This window comes from Mastigoproctus giganteus, chromosome 13, assembly GCF_048544385.1.
Source record: "Mastigoproctus giganteus isolate SK-2022 chromosome 13, ASM4854438v1, whole genome shotgun sequence".
Lineage (NCBI taxonomy): Eukaryota > Metazoa > Arthropoda > Arachnida > Uropygi > Thelyphonidae > Mastigoproctus > Mastigoproctus giganteus.
In genome coordinates, this window is record NC_143587.1 from 28775800 (window position 1) to 28801370 (window position 25571).

The window sequence follows — 25571 nt, forward strand, 5'->3', positions numbered from 1 at the left end:
TAATATTTCCTATTCTTAGCAGTTTCGAAATTGATTTTGGATTTATTATAGTGTTTGTAACTGTAGAAAGCTTTAGTGTTGGCAGACAAAGCTGGAGGCTTGGATATAGTCAGTTTCAGTATGCTATGTTCTTATCATGAATAGCCTTGCCACATTTTTTTCAAAAGCTGGTTTAGGTAAAGAGTGAGTTTAGGGTATAATAAGGACAAAGGATTTATCCCTGCAAGAATCATTTTAGTGACATGATCTGATCACATATTAGATCATCTCACTTGGCCACCTTGTGATGCCAAATTACACGAGGCTGAGAATTGTAATTGGGGGAGAGAGAGAGACTCTTTGGTGAAGAGACCATTACCAAGTTATGATCTGGTGTTGCCTAAAGAAGATTAACTTAACTGCGTACTTTGAAGTGTTGTTACTGGGAAAAGATTGAGAGCATTAGATGTGTTGTTAGGCAAAAACAGTAATCCTCACAATTGGATAGCATTGATTGCTTGGAATTGTAGACAAAGCATATGTTTCTTCATTTTATATAATTTATTTTGGGAAAGGAGGTTCTTAAGCAGTACTTCAAAAGCAGTCAAGGCATTTATGTTTTGGTAAAAATGCTTTACCAGCAAAGCATGATCTTTCATTTGCAGTACCTTGTTGGCTTTTTATTATTATTATTATTAGCCATATGGTGCAAGGAAGCCTGAGGCTTATGCTGCACCAACAAAAAAAAAAAAAAAAACTGAATTACCCCAGGAGAGAAGCAGAAGGGAATCACCAAGAAAGAGAAGAATGGATATCCAGCTCAGGGCCCTGGGTGTGCCAAGCCCATACTCACCACATGTGAGCCCCTGTGGTTGCTTGCTATTGTATTTTCATCTTATTTTGTTTACATTGTTTGTCATGACATGACATTTACTTTGCTTACTGATTACATGATAGTACTAAGCACACGCTGCTGTCACTTTATTTTTATTTTTTTTTTTGGTGACTTTTGTTTCCATATGGTCAGGACCATATGGAAACAAAAGCAAAACAAAGAAAGCAAGCTTATGCAGCATTAGCCAAAAAGAAAAAAAAAACAGCCCTCCATTTCACTCATTAATACACTCCAAATGCCTGTCTAGCTCAGCCTTAAATTTATTTAATATATCACCTTTAGAATTAAGAATTTGCAGATAAAGGAACCACTAGGTGACAGTGATCACAGTGTACTGATGTGGGATTTACTTAAAGATGTAACAACCGTCAAGGCTAAAGGGAAGGGTTTTGTAAAGCTACAGTGGTCTCAGACACTTTTTAAATTCTATACAGTGGAATCAACTGATGTTACCAATGGTGAATTCTAAATGGGCCTTCAGGGACTTAATCTTATTATTATTATTATTAATACACTTAATACACCTAGGCTACTAGGCTTTTCATACCAACTAAGAAATACTATTCAAGTTAGGCCTAAATGGATGTCATGAATTAATGAGGCTTGTGGCAGAAAAGAAAAATGCATGGGATGTATATAAATTATCAGGTGAGACAGAAGCCTATGGCAGATATAAGCTTGTCTGTAATCAAGTCACAAAGGCAGGCGAAGGCAGATTACGAGAATCTTTGGCAAAGGACATAAAGAAAAACAGCAAAGAGTTGTTTACTTATGTAAACTCTAGAAGGAAGGGGATGAATCAAATTGGTCCACTTAACGTAGATGGTTCGACTATTGATGATCCTGCTCAAGTAGCTGATAAATTGTATGAGTATTTTGCATCTACATTCACATGAGGAGTAATTCAAGGAGGGGAATGCCAGAAGTTTATCAGACTCTAACAGGAAGATAAGTGATTTTGTAATAACTAAGAGCAAAGTGGAGGAGAAATTGTTGAAGTTAAACATAAAAAAGTCACTTGGAGCAGATGGAATCTATCGAGTTATAATGAAGGAGGCAACAAGGGAAGTAAGCAAGCCCTTAGCCATAATTTTGAAAGCATCCTTAGAGCCAGGGGAGGTCCCCATGGACAGGAGATGTGCAAATGTATCCCCAATTCACAAAGTGGGTTCAAAGGGTGACAAATAATTATACACATGTTACGGGGAAAATAATGGAGTCACTGGTTAAAAAGGTGATACAGGATTACCTACACAAGACAGCAGTAATAGTTCAGACACAGCATGGGTTTGTTAAGGGGATGTCTTGTCTGACCAGTTTGATTGCATACTACGATGTGGTCACAAAGGAACTGGATGCAAAAAATAATTTTGATATCATACACTTGGATTTCAGGAAAGCTTTTGATACTGCTGCACATGGAAGACTGCTATACAAATTGGTGCAGTACGACATTAAGGGCAAGTTACTGCAGTGGATAAAGGGATGGTTGAGTGGGAGATGGCGGAGAGTGGTAATAAATGGACACTGCTCTACATGGACTAATGTTGCTAGCGGAGTCCCCCAGGGTTCAGTGCTGGGCCTATTGTTGTTTTGTGTATTTATCAATGATATCGATGAAGGTATATCAGGCTTAATGTCCAAGTTTGCAGATGATACAAAGGTTGGCTGGGTTGTTAATGATAGTAAAGACAGTATGCTACTGCAACAGGATCTAGAAAAGTTAGGCAGATGGGCTAAGAAGTGGCAATTGAAGTTTAACATTGACAAATGCAAAGTACTGCATATGGGTAGTAGTAACCCAAGAGAAACATACCAACTGTGTGATACTACACTCAGGGAGGTGGAGAATGAAAAAGACCTGGGGGTAATTGTGCAGTCAGATATAAAGTTCTCTGAACAGTGCAGATGGGCTGCCAGAGCAAGTCATGGAGTTTGGTCAATGATATAGAGGAATTTTTCTAGCAGAGACAAGGAGGTGATTATCCCTTTGTATAATTCAATGGTCAGGTCACACCTTGAGTACTGTGTAAAAGTCGAGGCCTCACTTTAGGAAGGATGTAGAGTTGCTAGAACAAGTACAGAGAAGGGCAGCAAGATTGGTGAGAGGAACAAAGGGGCGTGCTTACAAGGAAAGGCTAAAGTTCTTCAAGTTGTAGCATCTGGTGACTAGGCACCTGCGAGGTGTATAAGGTCTTGAATGGTTTGAGCAGGCTGAATGCTAATGGGATACTTTCGCTTGCTCAAATTAAGAATCCGAGATGGCATAGATTCAAATTAAGGAAAGACAGTTGTAGAATAGATGTGCGGAAGTTTTGACTTTAGCCAGCTGGTAGTTGATTGCTGGAATAGACTTCCATTTGTTGTTGTTGTTGTTGGAGAAGTTGATAGCTTAAATAAATTTAAGGCTGCACTAAACAAACATTTGGAGTGACTGGATGGGTGAAATGGAAGGTTTTTTTTTTTTTTTAGCTGATGCTGTATAAGCTTGCTTTCTTGTATCATATGCCTCAACTAATGCTAACTTCCACTACGAGACGTGGAAAGTCTGTTCCAGCAATCAACTACCCGCTGGATAAAGGCAAATTTCCACACATCTATTCACATCTGTCTTTTCTCAATTTGAATCTATGCTCCTTAAGGTTTGTAATTTGATCGAGAGGAAGAATCCCATCAGCATTGAGCTTGCTCAAACCATTCAAGCCGTTATACTCCTCAATCAGATCACCTCATAGGTTCTAAATCTCCAGCCTCTGCAATTTGCAGAACTTAAGCCTTTCTTGGTAAGAGCACCCCCTTTGTACTTCTCACCAACCTTGTTGCCCTTTGTACTTATTCTAGCAACTCTACATCCTTCCTAAAATAAGGACTCCAGACCTGTGCGCAGTACTCAAGGTGTGGTCTGACCATTCCCTTCTACAACGGAATACAGTGAAACTTCCCTTTAACGGACAGCCATGGGGAACGAAAATGTGTCCGTTAGAGAGAAGTGTCCGCTAACAAGAAGTCTGAGGGAGAAAAAAAAAAAAGAAAGAAAGAAAAATCGTTAAACGATTAATGTAAAATTAAATTAAAATATATACAGATTTTGAACAATATTTTTGTAAATAATATACAATTACATACACAAGAGATAAAGAAAAATCGTTAAACGTTTAATGTAAAATAAAATTAAATTATATACAGATTTTTCACAATATTTTTGTAAATAATATACATACAATTGTGCTATGCATATTATGACTTTATCTTAAGAAAAATACATACAGTAATCACTTATTTTCTTCTGCACCTTCTTCCGGCTGATAATTTTGTTTTCAACATTTGTTTGGAGTGAAGAAACCATCGAAAGTCCTTCAGTATCTTCTTCAGCGGCGAAAAACATTTTTAAACGATTGATTTGTATGAGCGCTTCTTCTATTTTCATCGGTGGTTCGTCGTTAATATGTTCTTCGACAGAATGACCTCCTTCCATTTCTTCATCCTCATGAGGAACTTCTTGAAAAATATCGATGATAATGTCGTTGATATCTAGAGCACCATCTTCTGTAGTGAGGTTCGAGTCTATATCTTTGTAGCCAGGGTCACTTGTAGCGGAAGTATCGTACATTATCAATAGATGTTGAAGTTCTTGTTCTTCTTGGTACGTACTCCACATTGCTGTTCACAACTTCAATTTTTGCGTTTGAGAAGCCAGACTTTACAAAACAGTTCACGACAGTTTGTTTTCTAATTGCATTTACTGAAGAGGAAATCCATTGAATTGCATCTAGGATGCTGATTTTCTTTGCAAGGTCACTCGCACATGTTACATCGTTCATGTTTGCAATGAGATGTCTTAAAACACGTTTTCTGTAGTGAAGTTTAAAATTTTTTATTATCCCTTGATCCAAGGGCTGACACTCTGCAGATGTGTTTGGTGGCAGAAAAACGATTTGAATGTTGGACGATTCAATGTGCGGGTGAGATGCAGCATTATCCATGAAAAGAATAATTTTTCTGTTTTGACGAATCATGTTTTGGTTAAAGTCGCTCGTGATATCTCGTGTCATCCACGCTTTTTTATTAGACTTCAAGTCAACATTCAAAAGATTCAACTTTATGCCCTTGAAACAACGAGGATTTTGTTGTTTTCCTATAACAAGAGGTTGTTCAAAGTCTCCCAGCATATTTGTACACAATAGTACAGTCAAGCGTTCCTTAGAAATTTTTCCGCCCTGGCACTTTTCATTTTTTAGACTCATTGTTTTTTCAAGAAGAACTTTAAAAAACAACCCTGTTTCGTCACAGTTGTAAATATCCTTAGCTTCAAAATCATGACATAAATCTTCCAATTTGACGGTCCACTCTGTTACAACCCCAGTATCAACAGATCCACCTTCACCACTTACGGTTTTCCAAGAAATTTTTTGCCGAGTTTTGAACTTGTCTAGCCATTCCACAGAAGCTTTGAACTCATTTACTCCCATAGATTTCGCAACCTCCAAAGCCTTTTCCCTAATAATAGGCCCATTAATGGGAATTTTTTTAGCACGTGCGCGACAAAACCACTCATACGTAACATTGTCAGTTTGAAGTCCAACAGTTTTCGGGAATGATTTTTGAACCTGATCATTTCAGTGTTGCCAAAATTGTTCGAGCAGTTCATTTTTTTTCTTCAGGATGTCGCTTACCTGCGTCTTCCCGATTTTGGATTTTGCAGCGAGATTGCGAACACTATTTTTTTGCCGATCATACGCATTAATGAGTTCGACTTTATCTTTTAAAGTTAAATGTTTACGAGAAGACATTGTGCACTTCACACGACACTGAACAAAACTGAAACTGAAAAGACGAAAGGCTGACCATATCCCCCCCCCCTGCACACACCGAATTCATCAGAAGTTTTACACGTGCCTTAAAATTCTTGAAAAAGGGTTTAGAACCGCGACGTAAACCTTGATAAAATTCAGAGAATCGGATATAGAAAATAGATTGAGGCAATATGTGGAAGAAAAGTTCCTAGAAAAAGGGCCGTGAGCTCTCCCGCAGTCCGTTATGGGGAGATCAAATTAAGTGCTAATCTGAATGAAACAGTGCGGATTGCCTTTCCGCGTCCGTTACAGAGAATATCCGCTAGACAGAAGCTGCAAACACGTTAAAACCAATGGAGGTGAGTTGGGGAATTTGAAAATGTCCGTTGTAGAGAGGTGTCCGTTAGGAGAAGTTTCACTGTAATCACCTCCTTGTCCTTGATAGCAAAATTCCTATATATCATTGACAAGACTTCATGACCTGCTCTGGTTGCTTGTCTGCACTGCTCAGTGCAGACAGGCAACCTCAGTGGCAAACTGAAATTTAACAATGTTAAATTTCAGTTTGCCACTTCTCAACCCATTTGCCCAACTTATCTAGATCCTGTTGCAGTAGTATACTGTCTTTACTGTCGTTAACAACCCTGCCAACCTTTGTATCATCTGCAAACTTGGACATTAAGCCTGATATACCTTCATCAATGTCATTGATGAATACACAGAACAACAACGGGCCCATCACCGAACCCTGGGGAACTCGACTAATATGTTAGACCACAAAGAGCAGTGTCCATTAATTACAACTCTATCTCTCCCACTCAACCATCCCTTTATCCATTGTAGCAACTTGACTTCCGTTCCGAGGAAAATAACGAAGTTACTGGTTAAAGATGCATTGCAGGATCATTTAGACGAGGCTGCAGTAATAAATCAGACAGCATGGGTTTGTTAAGGAAGGTCTTGTCTGACAAATTTGATAGGATACTATGATGTGGTTACAAAGCAACTGGATGCAAAAAAATAATTTTGATATCATATATAGGCAGTTCCCGCTTTACAAGTTTTCGCTTTATGAGTTCCCAGATTTATGAGGTTTTTTTTTTTTTTTTTTTCAAGTATTAGTAAAATTGAAAATATGAACAATAATTGCAAAAAATGAATGTTAAAAATTCGTAAATATCGCATTTCAAACCACGCGTGTAGCTATACAATACGGAGTACCCTGCTTTACGATATTAATCTGTTCCAGAAACACAAGTTCCAATCAGTATCTGGGAATTTAAAATCCCCCATTATAAGACATTCTGATTTTCTGGCCCACTCTATTTCATTGCACAATTGTTCATTATGCTCATCAGAGTCACTAGGCCTGTAACACACACCTACTCTCATTTTCCCTTTCTCAGTGCTTATGTCACATCACACTGACTCAATATTGCATTGTTCACTAATGTCAATTGGAAGCCGACCGGGCTAGCCGAGTGGGTAAAGTACCTGCCCGGCAACCCAAAGGTCGCGGGTTCGATTCCCGCCTCGGGCTTGGATCAAAGTACTGCAAAAACCTTGGGAGGTGCAATATGGCCACAGAAGCCGATGCGCCAACAACTACCAAATCAAACCAAATCAATGTCAATTGGATGCAATTCCTTAGATTTTGTGTGTTTCTTAACTAATAGCATAATCCCCTCCTCCCTTTCTGTCCTGTCTATCCTTTCTGTCCACACCGTACTCCTCAAATTCCAACTCTGCACTACTTATATCTGTGCGACATGTCTCTGATATTCTAGCAATATCTGCCTTTGATGTCTTGACTAGCACTTCAAATTTATTAACTGTACTTCTAGCATTGGTGTACATGTAAGTAGTATACATGCACCTTTTGCTACTCTTAGTTACCCTAACACAGCCCATGTATTTACTTGTTCCACGATGACTCCCAGCAGTCCTGGAAACCCCTAGCACCTTGCTTTCCAGGCTGCTACTCATTCTAATAGAAGCAGTGGAAGAATCACTTCTGCTTCTGCCTGCGGCCACTGTTAATCATTTAGTCTGTGAATCCCTCCAAGGTAGTAGTTTTCTGACCCACCTAACACTGCCTCGATAGCAGCAGCAAATATTCTTGCACCCTTTCTATTTGTGTACCCCCTCCCTGTAGAAGCAGTCTCTCAGGACTGTTAACAAGCACAGACCACGCTGAAAAATATTCTACCCCATTAGCCTTGCACAATCTCTCCAGGGCCGAATTGATTGACAAAGCACTCATCATTTACTCCCTCCTATCATGTCTGGGCTGAATACCCTGGTATTTTAATATATACCAATACCCTACACCTCAAAGTCCTGAATACCCTACACCTCAAACTCTCATAGATTCCCATTAGAATGCTGAGTTGGCAGATAATTTCTTGACCCTCTAGGCACCTAGTACACTCAAAGACATCCTCTTTGGCTAGATTATGTCCTGTTCCAGAAAGATCTGCAAACATTTGAAATTTCTCACATTTTTTGAGACTGATGCATTGGAGAATCACCTCCTTCGTTTCTCCCTTGAGCCACAGTATTCCTGCTAATCTGTGCTCATTGCTTCGCATCTCTAGTCTGCATCTTGATTTCCGTTTAAATACAATTTAATTAACAATGAAATTTAATAAGATTAATAAATTTTTATTGATTAATTGATAATACTATACTAAGCTAACAGATTCCTAATACAGTGCTACGTATTACAGTATCTAACTTTACGTTATACCTTACGCTATCAGTTAGCATTAGCATTAGTAGAGGCATATGATGCAAGAATGCAAGCTTATTCAGCATCAGCCAAAAAAAAAAAAAAAAAAAAACCCTCTCCCATTTCACCCCTCCGTTCGTTCGAAATACCTGTCCAGTTGAGCTTTAAATTTGTTTAGGCTATCAACTTCAACAACAAGTGATGGAAGTCGGTTCCACCAACCAACCACCCGCTGGCCAAAGGCAAATTTCCGCACATCTATCCGACATCCGTCCTTCCTCAATTTGAATTTATGCCCTCTGAGGTGATTATTCTGAGAAAGATGAAGAATCCCATTGGCATTGAGCATGCTCAAACCATTCAAAGCCTTATACACCTCTATCAGATCACCTCGCCGGTGCCTAGTCTCCAGACTCTGTAATTTGCAAAACTTAAGCCTTTCTTCGTAAGAGCAACCCTTTGTTCCATTTACTAATCTTGTTGCCCTTCTCTGTACCCATTCCAGCAGCTCTACATCCTTCTTGAAATGAATCCTCCAGACCTGTATACAGTACTCAAGATGTGGCCTAACCATTGCCTTATACAAGGGAATAATAACCTCCTTATCCCTGCTAGAAAAATTCCTGTATATCATTGACAAGACACCATGAGCTACTCTTGCAGCTCGTCTGCACTGCTCAGAGAACTTCATATCTGCCTGCACAATTACCCCCAGGTCCTTTTCATTCTCCACCACTGTCAGTGTAGTACCGCAGAGTTGATACATTGCTCTGGGGTTACTGTTTCCCATATGTAGTACTTTACATTTGTCAATGTTAAACTTCATTTGCCACCTCTCAGCCCATCTGTTCAACCTTTCCAGATCCTGTTGCAGCAGCATAGCGTCAGTAGTGTCCTTAACGACCCTGCCAACCTTTGTATCATCTGCAAACTTAGACATTAAACTTGATATCCCATCATCAATATCATTCATAAACACCGAAAACAACGATGGACCCAACACTGAACCTTGAGGAACTCCACTAATAACATTAGTCCACGTTGAGCAGTGTCCATTGATTACCACTCTCTGTCTTCTGCCACTCAACCATCCCCTTATCCATAGCAGCAATTTGCCTCCAATGCCACACTGCTCCAATTTGTGCAGCAGTCTTCCATGTGCAACAGTATCAAAAGCCTTTCTAAGATCCAAATATATAATATCAAAGTTATTCCCTGCATCCAGTTCTTTTGTGACTACATCATAGTATCCAATCAAATTGGTCAGGCAAGACCTGCCCTTAACAAAACCATGCTGCGTCTGAGCTATAACTGAATTCTTGTCTAGATGATCCTGCAGTGCTTCTTTAACCAGTGCCTCCATTAATTTACCTGGAACAGAAGTTAAACTAACAGGTCTATAATTACTTGTGTCAGCCTTTGATCCTCCTTTGTGAATTGGGGTTACATTTGCACATCTCCAGTCTATGGGTACCTCCCCTGAGTCCAAAGAAGCTCTCATAATTATGGCTAGGGGTTTGCATACTTTCTTTGCTGCCTCCTTTAATATAACTGGATAGATCCCATCCACCCCAGGTGCCTTTTTTATGTTTATCCTCAACAATCTCTCCTCCACTTTCCTCTCAGTTATTACAAAATCATCCAGCTCACTGCCAATGTTTACTTTACCTTCATCATTCTCCTTCCTGAATAACATCCTCATGCGTGAATGTAGATGCAAAATACTCGTTTAGATTGTTAGCCACCTGAGCAGGATCCTCAACTGTTGAACCATCAATATCCAGTGGACCAATCTGATTCATCCCTTTCCTTCTCGAGTTCAAGTATGTAAAGAACTCCTTTCTGTTTTTCTTTGCATCCTTTGCCAAGGATTTTTCGTAGTCTGCCTTTGCCTGCCTAATCTCCTTTGTGACTTGGTTACAGACCAACTTATATCTATCATAGGCTTCCATGTCACCCATTAATTTGTATGTATCCCATGCATTTTTCTTCTCTGCCACATGTCTCATTAGTCCATCTGACAACCATTTAGGCCTAAACCTTGAACAATATTTCTTAGTTGGTATGTAAAGCCTGGTAGCCACCAAGATTAGTTCCTTGAATGCTTCCCATTTTGAGTTTGCTGTTGGTAACATCATCAGTTGGTCCCACTGTATAGAATTTAAATACTGTCTCAGACCATCATAGTCGCCTTTACGAAAACAAAAACCCTTCCCTTTACCTCTGATGGTAGTTACCTCCTTGAGTAAATCCCACTTCAACACACTGTGATCACTGCCACCTAGTGGTTCATTTATCTGCAGGTTCTTAATGCATGAAGAATCACTACTGATAATCAGATCGAGAGTATTGCTCCCTCTTGTTGCCTCACGAACATGCTGATGTAGAAAACAATCATCCAATAAATCCACAAAAGCCTTGCTAGTGTGCGAGTGACCAACCCACAAATTCCAGTCAATATCTGGGAAATTAAAATCCCCCATTATAAGACTCTCTGATTTACTGGCCCACTCTATTTCCCTGTACAATATATTATTATACTCATCAGAGTCATTAGGCCTATAGCACACTCCTACTCTCAATTTTGATTTCCCTATGCTTATGTCACACCAAACTGACTCGACACTGCCCTGTCCATCGATGTCAACTGGCTTCACTTCCTTTGACTTTATGTGTTTCTTAATTAATAGCATAACCCCTCCTCCCCTCCTGTCCTGTCTATCCTTTCTATATACATTGTATTCCCCAAATTCCAGTTCCGCATTACTTATATCTGTGTGACACCACGTCTCTGATATCCCAACAATATCTGCCTTTGATGTTTTGAGCAATACCTCAAATTCATCAAATTTATTTACCAAACTCCTAGCATTGGTGTACACGCAGGTATACATGCACCTGTTTCTATTCTTAGCTACCCTAACACAACCCATGTGTTTACTTGTAACGCAATGACTACCAGCAGTCTCTGAAATATCCTGCATCTTGTTTTTCAGACTTCTGCTCATTTGAATAGAAGCAGTGCAAGAATCACTTCCACCTCTGCCAGTGGCTACTGTTAATCTATTAGTCCTTGTATCCCCCCCAACTAGCAGTTTTCCGACCCACCTAACACTGCCTCGACAGCATCAGCAAAAATTCTTGCACCCTTTCTATTTAAGTGTATCCCATCCCTGTAGAAGCAATCTCTCCTGTTAACAAGTACAGTCCAGGCTGAAAAAAATTTTACCCCTTGAGCCTTGCACAATCCCTCCAGGGCCGAATTGATCGACAAGGCTCTCATCATATACTCCCTCCTATCGTGTCTGGGCAGAATTGCAGACACTTTCAAGTTCAACCCTAATTCACGGCTTTTTTTCAACAGTGACCTGTACTTGCTAAGTAATTCCGCCGGTCTCCTACTCTTAATATCATTAGTGCCAACGTGTACAACTATATCACCTTTTGTGCCCTTAAAAGATGATATCCGCTCTACAACGTCATCAACCTTTGCCCCTGGCAGACATACCCTGGTCCTATTCCACCTATCCTTTTTACAAAGCATGTTCCCTGTTTCCCTGACAATAGAGTCACCAACAACTACTAGTTCCCGTGGGACCAGCGCATTCTGCCTAGGGGGCTGCCCCTGTGTTGCCTGATGACCAAGTGCAAGCTCTGGCGTTGATGTGGGCAGCTGAGAGCTTGATGGGCCCCTCAATTTATTTCCTTCGAGGGCATCCACCCTGTCCTTCAAGGTCTCATAAAGGCCCATAACAACGCTGAGTTGTCGCCTGATTTCCTTGCACTCCTTACATCGTGCACACACAAAGACATCCCCCTTGGCAGTATCATGTCCCGTACCCGACTGCTCCGCAAACATCAAGCAAACAGTGCATTTTAATAGACTGTGATTCAGAGGGCAACTGCCCCCCTCAGTTCTCCCCTGAACCACAGCACTCCCATTAGCTTGAGCCTTTTGCTTTGCTGCTCTGGTCAGAGTCATGATTCCAATTTAATTCAATAAAATTTAAAACAAAAATTAAATCCTTAAGTTATATCCCAAAACAGTTATGTTATATATATATATATATATATATATATATATTTTTTTTTTTTTTTTCGGTATCTAGTGTTCCCTTTATACAACTTCCGTATCACGTGTACCACTATAGTTATGTATTAATTATTTGTTACGATTAAGTCGTTATATATATTTATAGAGTTAAAAATACAATTTAATTGACAATAAAGTTTATCAAGATTAATAGATTTACTGATTAATTGACAATATTATATTATGCAGTATACTACACTAAGCTTATGCTATCGTGTAAAAATGGCGGGAATTCACGAACGGTATTTCTACGGACTCTTAAGTATTGATTAGCTTCGAAATCTCGCTATCTCAATTTAGAATAAACTAAGGATCCTGACTAGGTCTATAATCTACTTATAGAAGATAATTTGATATAACAATTGGTTAATAAATCGACTAAATTTGGTTAAAAGACCTCTCGTTCAATTTGTGACACGTGGATTTGATACTGTTACCGATACTCAAGATATACATTACACTATTTCGTATTGATCAAGTATACTGCAACAATGATGGCAAGTTCAATAATATTGGCACCAACACCAGTGTGAGCAGTGAGTCGTAACTTACAAAAATCACTAGTTAAATTTAAAAATAAGCTAATGAACTTAGCCTATTTTAATATCTTTGTAGAACACAATGTAATATTTGTTAATTAATGAAGAATACGGAAAAAATATGAAAACTACTTATGCGTTTTCAACAGCTGAAAATCCACCAACTGTTCATCTCCGAAACCCCAGTGCCCTCTTCATTATATTGGTCCACTTGATGTAAATGCTTCAAGTGTTCATGATCCTGCACAGGTTGCTGACAAATTGATAAGTATTTTGCATTTACATTCACACACAAGGAATTCTTTACAGAAATGGATGCCAGTAGTTTATCAAACTCTAACAGGGAGTTAAATTATTTTGTAATACTCGAGAGGAAAGTAGAGGAGAAATTGAAGTTAAACATAAGGAAGGCACCTAGAGCAGATGGGAGCTATCCAGTTATATTAAAGGAGGCAGCAAAGGAAGTAAGCAAACCCTTAGCCATAATTATGAGAGCATCCTTGGATTCAGGGAAAGGCTCTGTGGACTGGAGATGGGCAAATATTATCCTCAATTCACAAAGGGGAACATGATTAATTTCAGATCTGTTAGCTTGACTTCTGTTCCAGGGAAAATAATGGTGTCACTCGTTAAAGAAATAATGTGGGATATGAGTGCAGTTATACTTCAGTCACAGCATGGGTTTGTTAAGGAGAAATAGTCTGACCAATTTGATTGGATACTATGATGCAGTCACATAGAAACTGGATGCAAAAAATAATTTTTATATCATATACTTGGATTTCAGAAAAGCTTTTTGAACTTGCACATAAAAGACTGCTGTACAAATTGGAGCATTGTGGCATTAAGGGCAAGTTATGGCTATGGATAAAGGGCTGGTTGAGTGGGAGAAGACAGAGTGGTTATCAATGGACGCTGCTCTTTTTGCAGTAATGTTATTAGTGGAGTTGCCGACCGGGCTAGCCGAGTGGGTAAAGTACCTGCCCGGCAACCCAAAGGTCGCGGGTTCGATTCCCGCCTCGGGCTTGGATCAAAGTACTGCAAAAACTTTGGGAGGTGCAATATGGCCACAGAAGCCGATGCGCCAACAACTACCAAATCAAAAAAAAAAAAAAAAAAAAAATTAGTGGAGTTCTCCAGGGTTTGGTGTTTAGGCCAATGTTGTTTTCTGTATTTATCAATGACATCGAAGAAGGCATATCAGGCTTAATGTCCAAGTTTGCAGATGATACAAGATTGGTAGGGTTGTTAATGACAGTAAGGATGGTATGCTGCTGTAACAGGATCTACTAAAGTTGAGCTGATGGGCTGAGAGGTGGCAACTGAAGTTTAATGTTGACGAATGCAAAGTACTGCGTATGGGTAGCAGTAACCCCAGAGTAACATACCAACTGTGCAGTACTACACTCAGGGTAGTGGAGAATGAAAAAGATCTGGAGGTAATCATGCAGTCAGATATGAAATTCTCTGAGTAGGGCAGACAGGCTGCCAGGACAGCTCATGGGATTTTGTGAATGATATACTGAAATTTTTTTAGCAGGGATAAGGATTATCCCTGCTAAAATTATCAGGTCAGGCTTTACCTTGAGTGTGGGATACAGGTCTGGAAGCCTAATTTTAGGATGTAGAGCTGCTGGAATGGGTACATAGAAGGGCAACGATATTGTTGAGGGGGAACAAAGGGGTGCTCTTACCAAAAAAGGCTTCAGTTCTGCAAATTGCAGCGTCTGGAGACTAGGCACCTGTGAGGTGTTTATGGTTTTGAATGGAGTGATCATGTTCAGTGTTGATGAGGTTCTTCTCCTTGCTCAGACTGTAAATTCTAGAAAGAACTAGAGAAACTGTTGGAGAGGATGGATAGTTGAAATAGGAAGTTTTTTTTTTTTTTTTGGCTGATGCTGTGTAGACAGGAGTGCAAGTTAACTTCATTTACAGCATGTTAAGAGGAAATGGAAAGTTTTTTTTTTTTTTTGGCTGATGTTATATAAGTTTGTTTTCTTGCATCATTTACCACTACTAAAACTAAATTAGAAGTGATTTGATCACAAAATTTTAAATTGAATTATACCCTTTTTAATCCCACCATATGTAAACATTATGTTGAGGGTTTGTAGAACAGTATCAACATCAGTGTTACAGGTTCTTTCAGGAACTATGCCTCTTGATTTGATGGTATATTCTACGGGGTTACATTATTGTATTTGGAAAAGGATACCAGCAGAAATTTTTGGAATTACTATCAACACTGAAGCTGATATTAAAAAAGAAAAGGTGAGATGCTATAACGAATTGATACACGTGTGGCAAACCAGATGGGATACAACCGCTACAGGTTTAGTTGCTAAAATATTTATCCCTGCAGTGACTTTTCTGATGGATAAAAAGAATCAGAGATGGCTTTCTATGGGGTTATATTTATCTTATATTCTTATGGGACATGAGTCAATGAATGTTAAATGTTTTCAGTTTAAAATGTCTGACACGGACTTATGCTAATGCTGCTTTCCAGACACATGGAGCCATATTCTCTTTTATTGTATTTTCTACACAGACCTTTGAGAAATATTAACTCATAATGTTGAGAATATTGCCCCAGGGCATGAATCAAGACTCGTCCAGGACAAACAGTTCTTTATAGCTTTACAGGGGTTTGCAGGTGAGGTTAGAGGTTAAGGGTAATAAACAGTTCTAGAGTGGCTTGAGCATTAGCATTAGTAGAGGCATTTTATGCAAGAAAGCAAGCTTATGCAGCATCAGCCAAAAAAAAAAAATAATAAAAAATAACCACTTCCACTTCACCCCTCTGTTCATTCGAAATACCTGTCCAGCTTAGCCTTAAACTTATTTAGGCTATCAACTTTCACGACAAGGGATGGAAGTCTGTTCCACCAACCAACCACCCGCTGGCTAAATGCAAATTTCCTCATGTCTATCCTACATCTGTCTTTCCTCAATTTGAATTTATGCCCTCTCAGGTGATTATTCTGAGCAAGAGGAAGAATCCCATCAGCATTGAGCATGCTCAAACCATTCAAGTCTTTATACACCTCTATCAGATCACCTCGCTGGGGCCTAGTCTCCAGACACTGTAATTTGCAAAACTTAAGCCTTTCTTCGTAAGAGCACCCCTTTGTTCCATTCACCAATCTTGTTGCCCTTCTCTGTACTCGTTCCAGCATCTCTACATCCTTCTTGAAATGAGGCCTCCAGACCTGTATACAGTACTCTAGGTGTGGCCTGACCATTGCCTTATACAAAGGAATAATCACCTCCTTATCCCTGCTAGAAAAATTCCTATATATCATTGACAATACACCATGAGCTACTCTTGCAGCCCGTCTGCACTGCTCAGAAAACTTCATATCTGCCTGCACAACCACCCCCAGGTCCCTTTCATTCTCTACCAACTTTACGTTTGTCAATGTTAAACTTCATTTGCCACCTCTCAGCCCATCTGCTCAACCTTTCCAGATCCTGTTGCAGCAGCATAGTGTCAGTAGTGTCCTTGACAACCTTGCCAATCTTCGTATCGTCTGCAAACTTGGACATTAAGCTTGATATACCATCATCAATATTATTTATGAATACAGAAAACAATAATGGACCCAATACTGAACCCTGAGGGACTCCACTAATAACATTAGTCCACGATGAGCAGTGTCCATTGATTACCACTCTCTGTCTTCTCCCCCTCAACCACCCCTTTATCCATAGCAGCAATTTGCCTCCAATGCCACACTGCTCCAATTTGTGCAGCAGTCTTCCATGTGCAACAGTATCAAAAGCCTTTCTAAGATCCAAGTATATAATATCAAAGTTGATGTTGATGGATTTTGCCTCTGATGTTTTCTAACTTCTTTATTTACACAACAACTGGTAAATGTTTTTTGATTATATTTGAAGTTAAAACTTGTAACTGCATGGAAGATCTAAGTTGTATTTACCATTTGATTGTAATTAATACTATGGAATTACCGTGTTTATTACGTTTTGGTTTGATGGTTGCCTTATTTTGAATTTAGTTTTTTGTGTTATTTTAATATGTATATACAATGTATGCATTCCTGGATAGACATGATTTATTGATGTTTTTATTATATTTTGCAATCTATTTTAGATTTGCATGTTAACTATGTTTGTTTTAGATGAATTGACAAGTTTCTTGCTTATGTTAATTGATTAGTGCATTTTGTGTTGCATATAACCCTTTGGTTGTCTGATGGGGAAATAGCGTAACCTACTTAATAAGTTTCATGCTGTCAAGAGGTTAATGGATCATATTTTACAATGTAATCCCCCATTTTCTTGATGAATTATGTTGTTTATTGTATGGTGTGTTAAATAACAGATCAATCAAGTCTGAAGATAAAATTAGATAATAATAAGATTTGTTTTACCAAGAAGACCTGGACTATATTTAGAGTTGCAGAAGTCTGTTTATGATGTTAGAGTTCTTGGTAGCCACAATTGTTTAAGATATGGATGAGTTGCTAGTGTAAATTTAGTTTTTTTTAAATTAATTAATTTCTATATTTTGTTTTTATAATTTTTTATTTATTTATTTTTTTTATGAAGATTTACGTAAGTTGAGAGTGAGTTAGGCAGATTTGAACTAATGCTCTGGGTGCTGCTTTTATTTTTAATAAAAAAATGTAAAAAAAAAAATAGCAGGGTGCTTATTTGTTAGCGACCCAATACATTTGGTACCATAATGTGTATCGGAATGGAATTTACCTTGAAAAATGTGGTTTATTTTGCTACCTAACATAACTTTTGCAGTTTAATGCAAGATATAATTTTATGCCATATATTAGTAGATAAAAACATGTAAAATTAAAAGAACATTGGTGTGATGTTGTAAGTTGTAGTATAATATTTATGTACTCATTATATGTAAAGCATTCGTTTATTTATATATAAAAATTAGAAACTAAAGTTAATTAATTAAATGAATATTTCTTTAATATAAAATTGTTCTTTTAAATTTTGCTTCCACTAGCAAAACTAGAAACTTTCATATTAAAAAATATGAAATTTTTTTTAATAATATAATTAAAGAAAATTGTTTTATATATATTTGTGCATTTACAGGTACACAAAGTTAGGATTTGCTGGAAACAGAGAGCCCCAGTTTATCATTCCATCTGGTAAGTTAAACATTTTGATAATTATACATTTAATTTTAAAATCATTTGTTATAAACTTCCCTGTCTATTGTCTCAGTTCTTATCTCAGCATTGTCCATTTTCACTTATCTTCTAAGCCTACTTACTTTTTCTAATAGAATCTCATCAGTCAATTTCTTCAGCCACTGATTATATTTCTTGCAATAATTACTTATTCTGTGAGTTCTGCTTTCAAGGTAATGTGCTCATATAATCTCTGATATTCCTTGTCAAAGACTTCATAGGCTGGTACCTCCCCATTTTTTTTTTTTTTTCTTCTTTGGCTCAAAATTTCTGTTACATCCTGTTAATTTAATATGTTGTTTTATTTCTCTCCCAACTTGATAAATTACTCAAAGCATTAATTTTATAGTTTTACAAACTCATCTGGTAGAGATACTGAGGCTTTTGATATTAATATAATGTTATGCAACTAATTCATTTCCTGCTAGAATATCAAACAACCCCAGCCACTACAACTCTACAGCCCAGAGATGATACTCCCCATCATATTAGTAAAGATTAACCCAATGAAATATAAAGATTTAATAAAAATTGATATCAGTAAAAGATCAAATTTCAAAGAAAATAAATGAACAGAATGTCACTGTAATTTGTGTTGCTAATAGAATCAGAAGTTCAAAAATGAACCAAAACACTGCCTTCCTTTGTTAACAATTTGGTAAGGGCAGTCTTCATTGTCAACAACAATTATTAAAGTCCATTGAATACAGAGACATCATGAATGTTACATAGGTTGATAAATGACAAACTAATCATAGTACATTTAATGCAGTTATTACCCGTAAGTTTTTTACTTGCAGTGAAATGCAGCCATGTTTATATGCAGTTTTTCAAACAAAAAAAAATAAATAAATAAAATAATAAATGAATTTGGTTAATTGTGGACTTCATTTGTCAGCTAAAAGACTTTCTACCTTGAGTAAAATTATGGTCTTACTCAGGATAGAAGCAGTTGAAAGTTCTGGTCAGGGAAAAAAAAAAAATGCATAAGATATGAAGCTATCAGCTGGGTTTATGAATAAGTTAGATATTGCTCACCTTTACTTAACATAATTGAATTCAGAGAACTGATTTGTCAGTGCTATGCAGAGAACAACTTTTGCATCAAACTGAAGTGGTCCAACTTTGCAAAAAAAAAAAAACACAAAAAATTTGTTTTATCATTATTCAGTTTTTGTTTTTAGATAACTGGATTTCAGATGTTCTCCCTATACATAATTAACATTTACTTTCCTCTATATACTTCAGATCATCACAACTTGCTGTTGGACTCTTCTCCGATGGAGCATCCCTCCCATGGCCATTTCCAGACATTGTTTCTTGACACTACAAGTTTTATAAGTTTGCTTTCTTGCATTATTGCCACTGCTTAATGCTAATACAAAATGGGATGAGCTGTGACTTCTATTTCTCTCTTCCTTGGTTGAAATACTGTCTTAAATTTCCCAATCATAATATTGGCTCAGATCATGACACTGAAATCCTTGTGGGGATGAAATCCACAAGCAACCATTGCTCTCCCTAAGTCTTTGTCTAAACCATGGTTTTTAAACGACTCTAAATCTTCCAAGGCTATTCAATATCACAATTGGTTTGCATCTAAATCTCCAACTTAATTTTCTGTCTACCTGCTTGCTTACCTCTTTAAAGTTTGAAGTGCTAACACGTATCATTAATAAATCCAAATTCTATTTCAAAAAGTGCATGAATCGGAAACTTGCACTTTGTTTAAGTGGTAGAGTCCTATAGTCTCTTGCTGTCATATTGATATCTTATTTTTACTCTAAATCTTGCACTGATGACCTTGGTAAATCTGCTTTTACCATATTGAACACATCTCACTCAATGCTTCCCTTGCTTTATAGATAAAAAGAGTCTAGAAGAACCTTGCACACTCTTGATCCAAAAAGTTTCCTGGTTCATGTGGCATTTCTCTTTTCTTAAAGCCTGTAACTTAGAATTAACTTGTGCATTATATTGCCTTTTTGCACTCTCATTCCACTGGTGCTTTTCCTTTTGAGGCACCTCTGTAGCCAGGTGGGAAGGAGCAGCAGTGCGTAGCACATGCTTCTTGATTAGACCGGGGTTCGAGCCCATCACCACCAAATACGGAGGATGCGGAAAGGTCAGGGAATGATCACTGCATATCCCGGAGCAATATGGCCTTAGTTGCTAATGTTCCTAAAAATCAAACAACAACAGCTTTTCCTTTTGCATTGAAATGTGTTTATTTGCAGTCAAAAAAATAATTTTGATATCACATACATAGATTCAGAAAAGCCTTTTGTACTGTTTGGCATGAAATACTGCTGTACAAATTGGAACAGTGCACCATTAAGGGAAAGTTACTGCTATGGATAAAGGGGATTGAGTGGGAGAAGACAGAGTGATTATCAGTGGACACTGCTCTCCTTGAACTGATGTTATTGGTGTAATCTTAGGGGTTCAGTGCTAGGCCCATTGTTTTCAGTATTTATTAATGATATTGATAAAGAAAAATCAGGCTAGCTGTCTAAGTTTGTAGATGATACAAAAATTTGCAGGGTGGTTAATGACAGTAATCAGGGAATGCTACTGCAACAAGATCTAAAAAATATAGGCAAATGTGCAGAAGTTTAACATTGACTGGCTTAGCAATAATCCCAGAATAACATAACTATGTGGTACCACATTTGGGGTAGTGGAAAATGTAAAATACCTGGAGGTAATTGTGCAGTTAGACATAAAGTTTTCTGAACAGGGCAGACACTGCCAGGACAGCTCATGGCATTTAGTCAGTGATATATGGGAATTTTGCCAGTAGGGATAAGTATGTGATTACTCCACTTTATACGGTATTCATTAAGCTAGTAGCCTTGAGTACTGTACAGGTCTGGAAGCCTTATTTTAGGAAGGATATGGATTTTTTGGAATGGGTGCAGAGAGAAGAGCAATTGAAGGGAACAAAAGCATAACTTTTCCAAGAAATATTTCGGTTCTGCATTTTGTAACATCTGGAAACCAGGCATCTATGAGGAGATCTTATTGAGGTATTTTGTCTTTGAATGGATTGAGTATATCATGTGCTGGGGGCATTCTTCCTCTTGCTCAGACAACACACATAAGGGGACATAAATTCAAATTGAGGAAGGATGATTGCAAGTTATTAGAACAAACTTTCATCTGGTGTTGTGGAAGTAGTAGTAGTAGTAGTGGCATGGGATGCAAGAAAGCAAGTGTATGAGCTTATGCAGCATCAGCCAAAAAAAAAATAAAAAATCACACCATTCCCTCCAAATGCCTGTTCAGTTCCTCCTTAAATTTAACCTATCAACTTCCAGTGGGTAGTTTAAATTATATTAAAGAACTAGACAGATGGACAGGTGATGTGGGAAGGTTTTTATTATTTTACTTTTTTCCTGACTGTATATGCTTACTTCCTTGCATCATTTTCCACTATTAATAGTAAGGATGGTTACTGGATAGGTGCAGAAATTTCTTCCAGCTAGTGGATAGTTGGTTGTTGGAATAAACTTCTATTCGTTGTTGTGGAAATGGGTAGTTTGAATAAATTTAAGGAGGAACTATACAAATTATTAGAGGGTTGATATGGTGTGTGTGTGTGTGTGGTGAATCCCACCACACACACCCCATATCAGACAGGGTTGATATGGGGTGTGTGTGGGTTTTTTTTTTTTGATGACGTGTATGCTTGCTTTCTTGAATTATTTGACACTATTAATACTAATTAAGTTGTTTAAAGTTTAAACCAACTTGATGCAGTGGAAGAGCAAAAAAATTGTATATCTCAAAATTGTAGGTACTGAGTACTCCCCCCCCCCAAAGGGGTATATTTTTCAAAAAAAAGGTGCAGAAATGTTGTCCTTGTGTACCATAGTTTGAGTAAATTTTCATTATTATGAAAAAAGAGTTGTGTTTAGAAGTAAAGCTATAAGAACTTTTTTATATAAAAAGTGAAAAATAAAATTGATACATTTGAAATTTTTATCAGTGAGTCACACTCTTGTAGGTAGAAGGTATCTGTTTTGCAGAGGTGGGATTCACTGGAATAAAGGTGATGCAGGGCTTTTTGCCAGTATAATTTTGGATATTTTAAGAACTCATGGGAAATGATAGTTAGTGAGTGCAAGGGTAATATAAACACACATCTAATGATAGGGGTCAAAATAATGCTTGCACCGATCTGAAGAGTTCTTATTTGTTGCTGCAACAGCTTATATTGCAAGATGTTCTGCAGGTAGATATGTTTCAAGTGAGAGAGAAGTTAAAGTTAGGAAAACGAGTTTAAATAACTTCGCAGTGTGCATCAGAGTAGTAAAATATAGAACACGTAGTCATCTTACCTGTGTCTGCGGTAATGTCAGGAGTGACATTAATTGTCAATAAAATCAGTGAATTCAAACTCCTGGTTAGGACAACTAACATTGTCATAATAGGGTTAGTAGAAATGTGGTCCCACCTGGATTTGGAAATGAGTTTCACTATGGTATATATAATGTATTTAGTAAGGATAGGAAAGATAGAATGGATGATGAGGTTATGCTTCTTTTCAGAAACATGCCTGAATGTGAATAGAGATTTTTTGCAGTCAGAAGTTATGCCTGCCAGCATAGAATCTGTATGGTGGTGTTAGTTGGAAGCAAATGTATAATGAGAATGGGATAATCTACAGACCAGAATTTATGAAGCTTATGACAAGTTTCTATGTATGGTTGGAATGGGCAAGCAAGTGTTAATGTCTTATTATGGGTAATTTCAATTTTCCCCAAATTGATTGGAATAAGTGTGAGAGAAACATTATGGGGAACAAAAGTTTTAAATAAACTAGATGATCATTATTTGTACGAGCATATTAGAGAAAATACTAACGTTAAGATATTCGAGACCAGATCATTACTCACAAATCAGATGACATCATCAGATTCAAAGTACAGGAACCATTGGCAGATAATGATCATGCACTTAGTTGGAAAATGAAAAAAGATGTTCCAATTGTTAAAGGTCCAGGTTTTAATTTCAGGTAAGGGGACTATGACAGTTTAATGTGCTACATGGCATCTATTAATTGGGCCAGAGGGAGGGCAAATACATTAGAATTATGGAATACCTTTAAAACAATGATTACAGAAGCCATAGATGCATATTTACTATTAAGAAAATGTAGCATGAGAAGGATACCAAGATGGATGAATACAGAGATGTCCAGTCTATCATAGCAGAAAAAGATGGCATAAGAAAGTTACAGAGCAATGAAAAGTACTGAAGCCTATAACAGCTATAAGTTGAACTGTAATACTACCACAGAAAGATTAGGGTGGTAAAGGCTGAGTGTGAGAAAGCATTTGCTGAGGCAGCAAAGAATGAGGGCAAGGAGTTTTTCATGTATGTGAATACAAGGAAGACAAAAATGAATCAGATTGCTCCCTTGTATAAAGGGTGTGAAAATCTTAGATAACCCAAATGATGTTGTTGATAGGTACTTCACATATGTTTGCATACTTTGCATCATTGATAGGGACTTCTTTACTGGCAAAAGACCATTTGTTTTGGGAGAGGCTGTGCAAGTGATGCTGAAATGTATGAAATTAGCAATTTAAGAATTCCTTTTTTTTTATATAAGGGAAAACCTTTGAGCACAAAGGCAAGTAAGGCTCCTGGAGTTGATGGCATGTACCCAGTAATTTTGAGGGCGTCATTGGACTCTGTGGAGATTCCTTTGGATTGGAGAGGTGTCAACATATTTCCGTTATATAAAGGTGCGTTCTAAAAGCAAAGCAGATAACTACAGACTGGTTAGTCTGACTTCAGTGGTAGGAAAATCTTGCAGGTATTGATTAAGAGTGCGATCCAGGGACATAGAAGTGACATTATGAAAAACATGCAACATGGTTTTATTAGGGAAAAATCATGTTTAACTAAACTGGTTAGTTATTTTGATAGTTACTTATGAGCTGGGTAAGGAATAATTTTGACATAGTTTATTTGGATTTTAGCAAGGAATTTGAATCAGCCCTCATGAGAAGTTACTGTATGAGTTTGAACATGTTGGAATCATGGGCAATATTTTAAAACAAATTGCTGTGTCACTGCAGGGCAGAAGGCAGAGGGTTGTGATTAATGGATATTCTTCAGATTGGTGTAATTTCAGAAGTAGGAGCCCTAAGGATCGTTTCTTGAAACCACTGTTTCTAATAAACAACATTGATGAAGGGATAGAGGGCATGATGTCAAAATTTGCAAATGATGCAAAGATTGGATGAGTTGTTAATGATCAGTGCCAAATGGCTCTCCTTTGGGATATATTGGTTAGGCTTCAAGGATGGTCAGAAACTTTTGTATCTTTGTTCCAACAATACAAAAGACAAGGTTTTACGTGTGGGAAATAATACCAAACTCTAATTTATGAGTATACATTAGCTCAGGTGAAATTCAATTAAAGACAGTAACAGGAGGAGCATGAAAGAGAGAGAGAGATTTGGGGTTATGATCCATACGGATATGAAGTTCTATCACAAGTGATTTGCTTAGTAACAACCTCATGGTAGCTTTTGAAGCTTTCGTGTACTATAATAAAGTATTATATAAAGCTATCATATTAAGCAAATCTTCCTTTTTACAAAATGAATCTAATAAATGTTAACAAAGCATATTGTTATATTCTGAAAGTTCCAAATTCTTAAACTCAAATCCAGCAAAGTTTGCGACAGAGGTTGAGATTTATGAGAAGAGTTTGGAATCAGGTTCCATGGCATTAGAAAACACAAAACAAATCTTCACATTCACCTTTGAAGTGGAAGTAGAATTAGTGTATGAAAGATGCTAGTTAGAACTTGTCAAGCTGTAGAGTGAAGAATCAAATCAAAATTTATTAGCGTACTATATATGATATTTCACAAATTGGTCATCCTCACAACAGTTTTCATTTCCTAAGGCACACTATTGCATCACAGATACAATACACAGAATTGTCTCTAAACTTTTTTCAAAAATAAAACAGTGCAAATCGAAACTCACTAGCTCATTTATCAGTACTTGCCAAATAAATCAATTATGTTACTCGCTAACACCAGGGTAGATATTCATAACATAACTAGAGACAAGCAGTACCAAACTTTTAAAGGCCTCTTCAGTCGAGGCTTCAGTTAACCAATCTCAGGTAGAGGGACTAGGTTTTTCCCTATGAATTATCCTAGATTTTTCAGCCTGCACAACATACAAAACTGGCCCATGAACATATACTTGTACAAACATTAATGCACAGTTCTTAGCCACCGATGTCAGGGCCATTCCTGGCTCCTTGGGTGCCAGGAATGGCACCCAAGGGGTACCAAATACTCGCATGTAGCGAGTAT

General features: G+C 37.6%; 1 protein-coding gene across 1 annotated transcript in view; it reads left to right on the forward strand.

The window, feature by feature from the left end:
- Arp3 (Actin-related protein 3) overlaps positions 1-25571 on the forward strand; it is a 138565-nt gene that overhangs the window by 11320 nt on the left and 101674 nt on the right. Inside the window, exon 2 of the mRNA XM_090387619.1 lies at positions 18122-18177. Coding sequence (XP_090243745.1) covers positions 18122-18177 — 56 coding nt within the window. The remainder of the gene's footprint in view (positions 1-18121; positions 18178-25571) is intronic.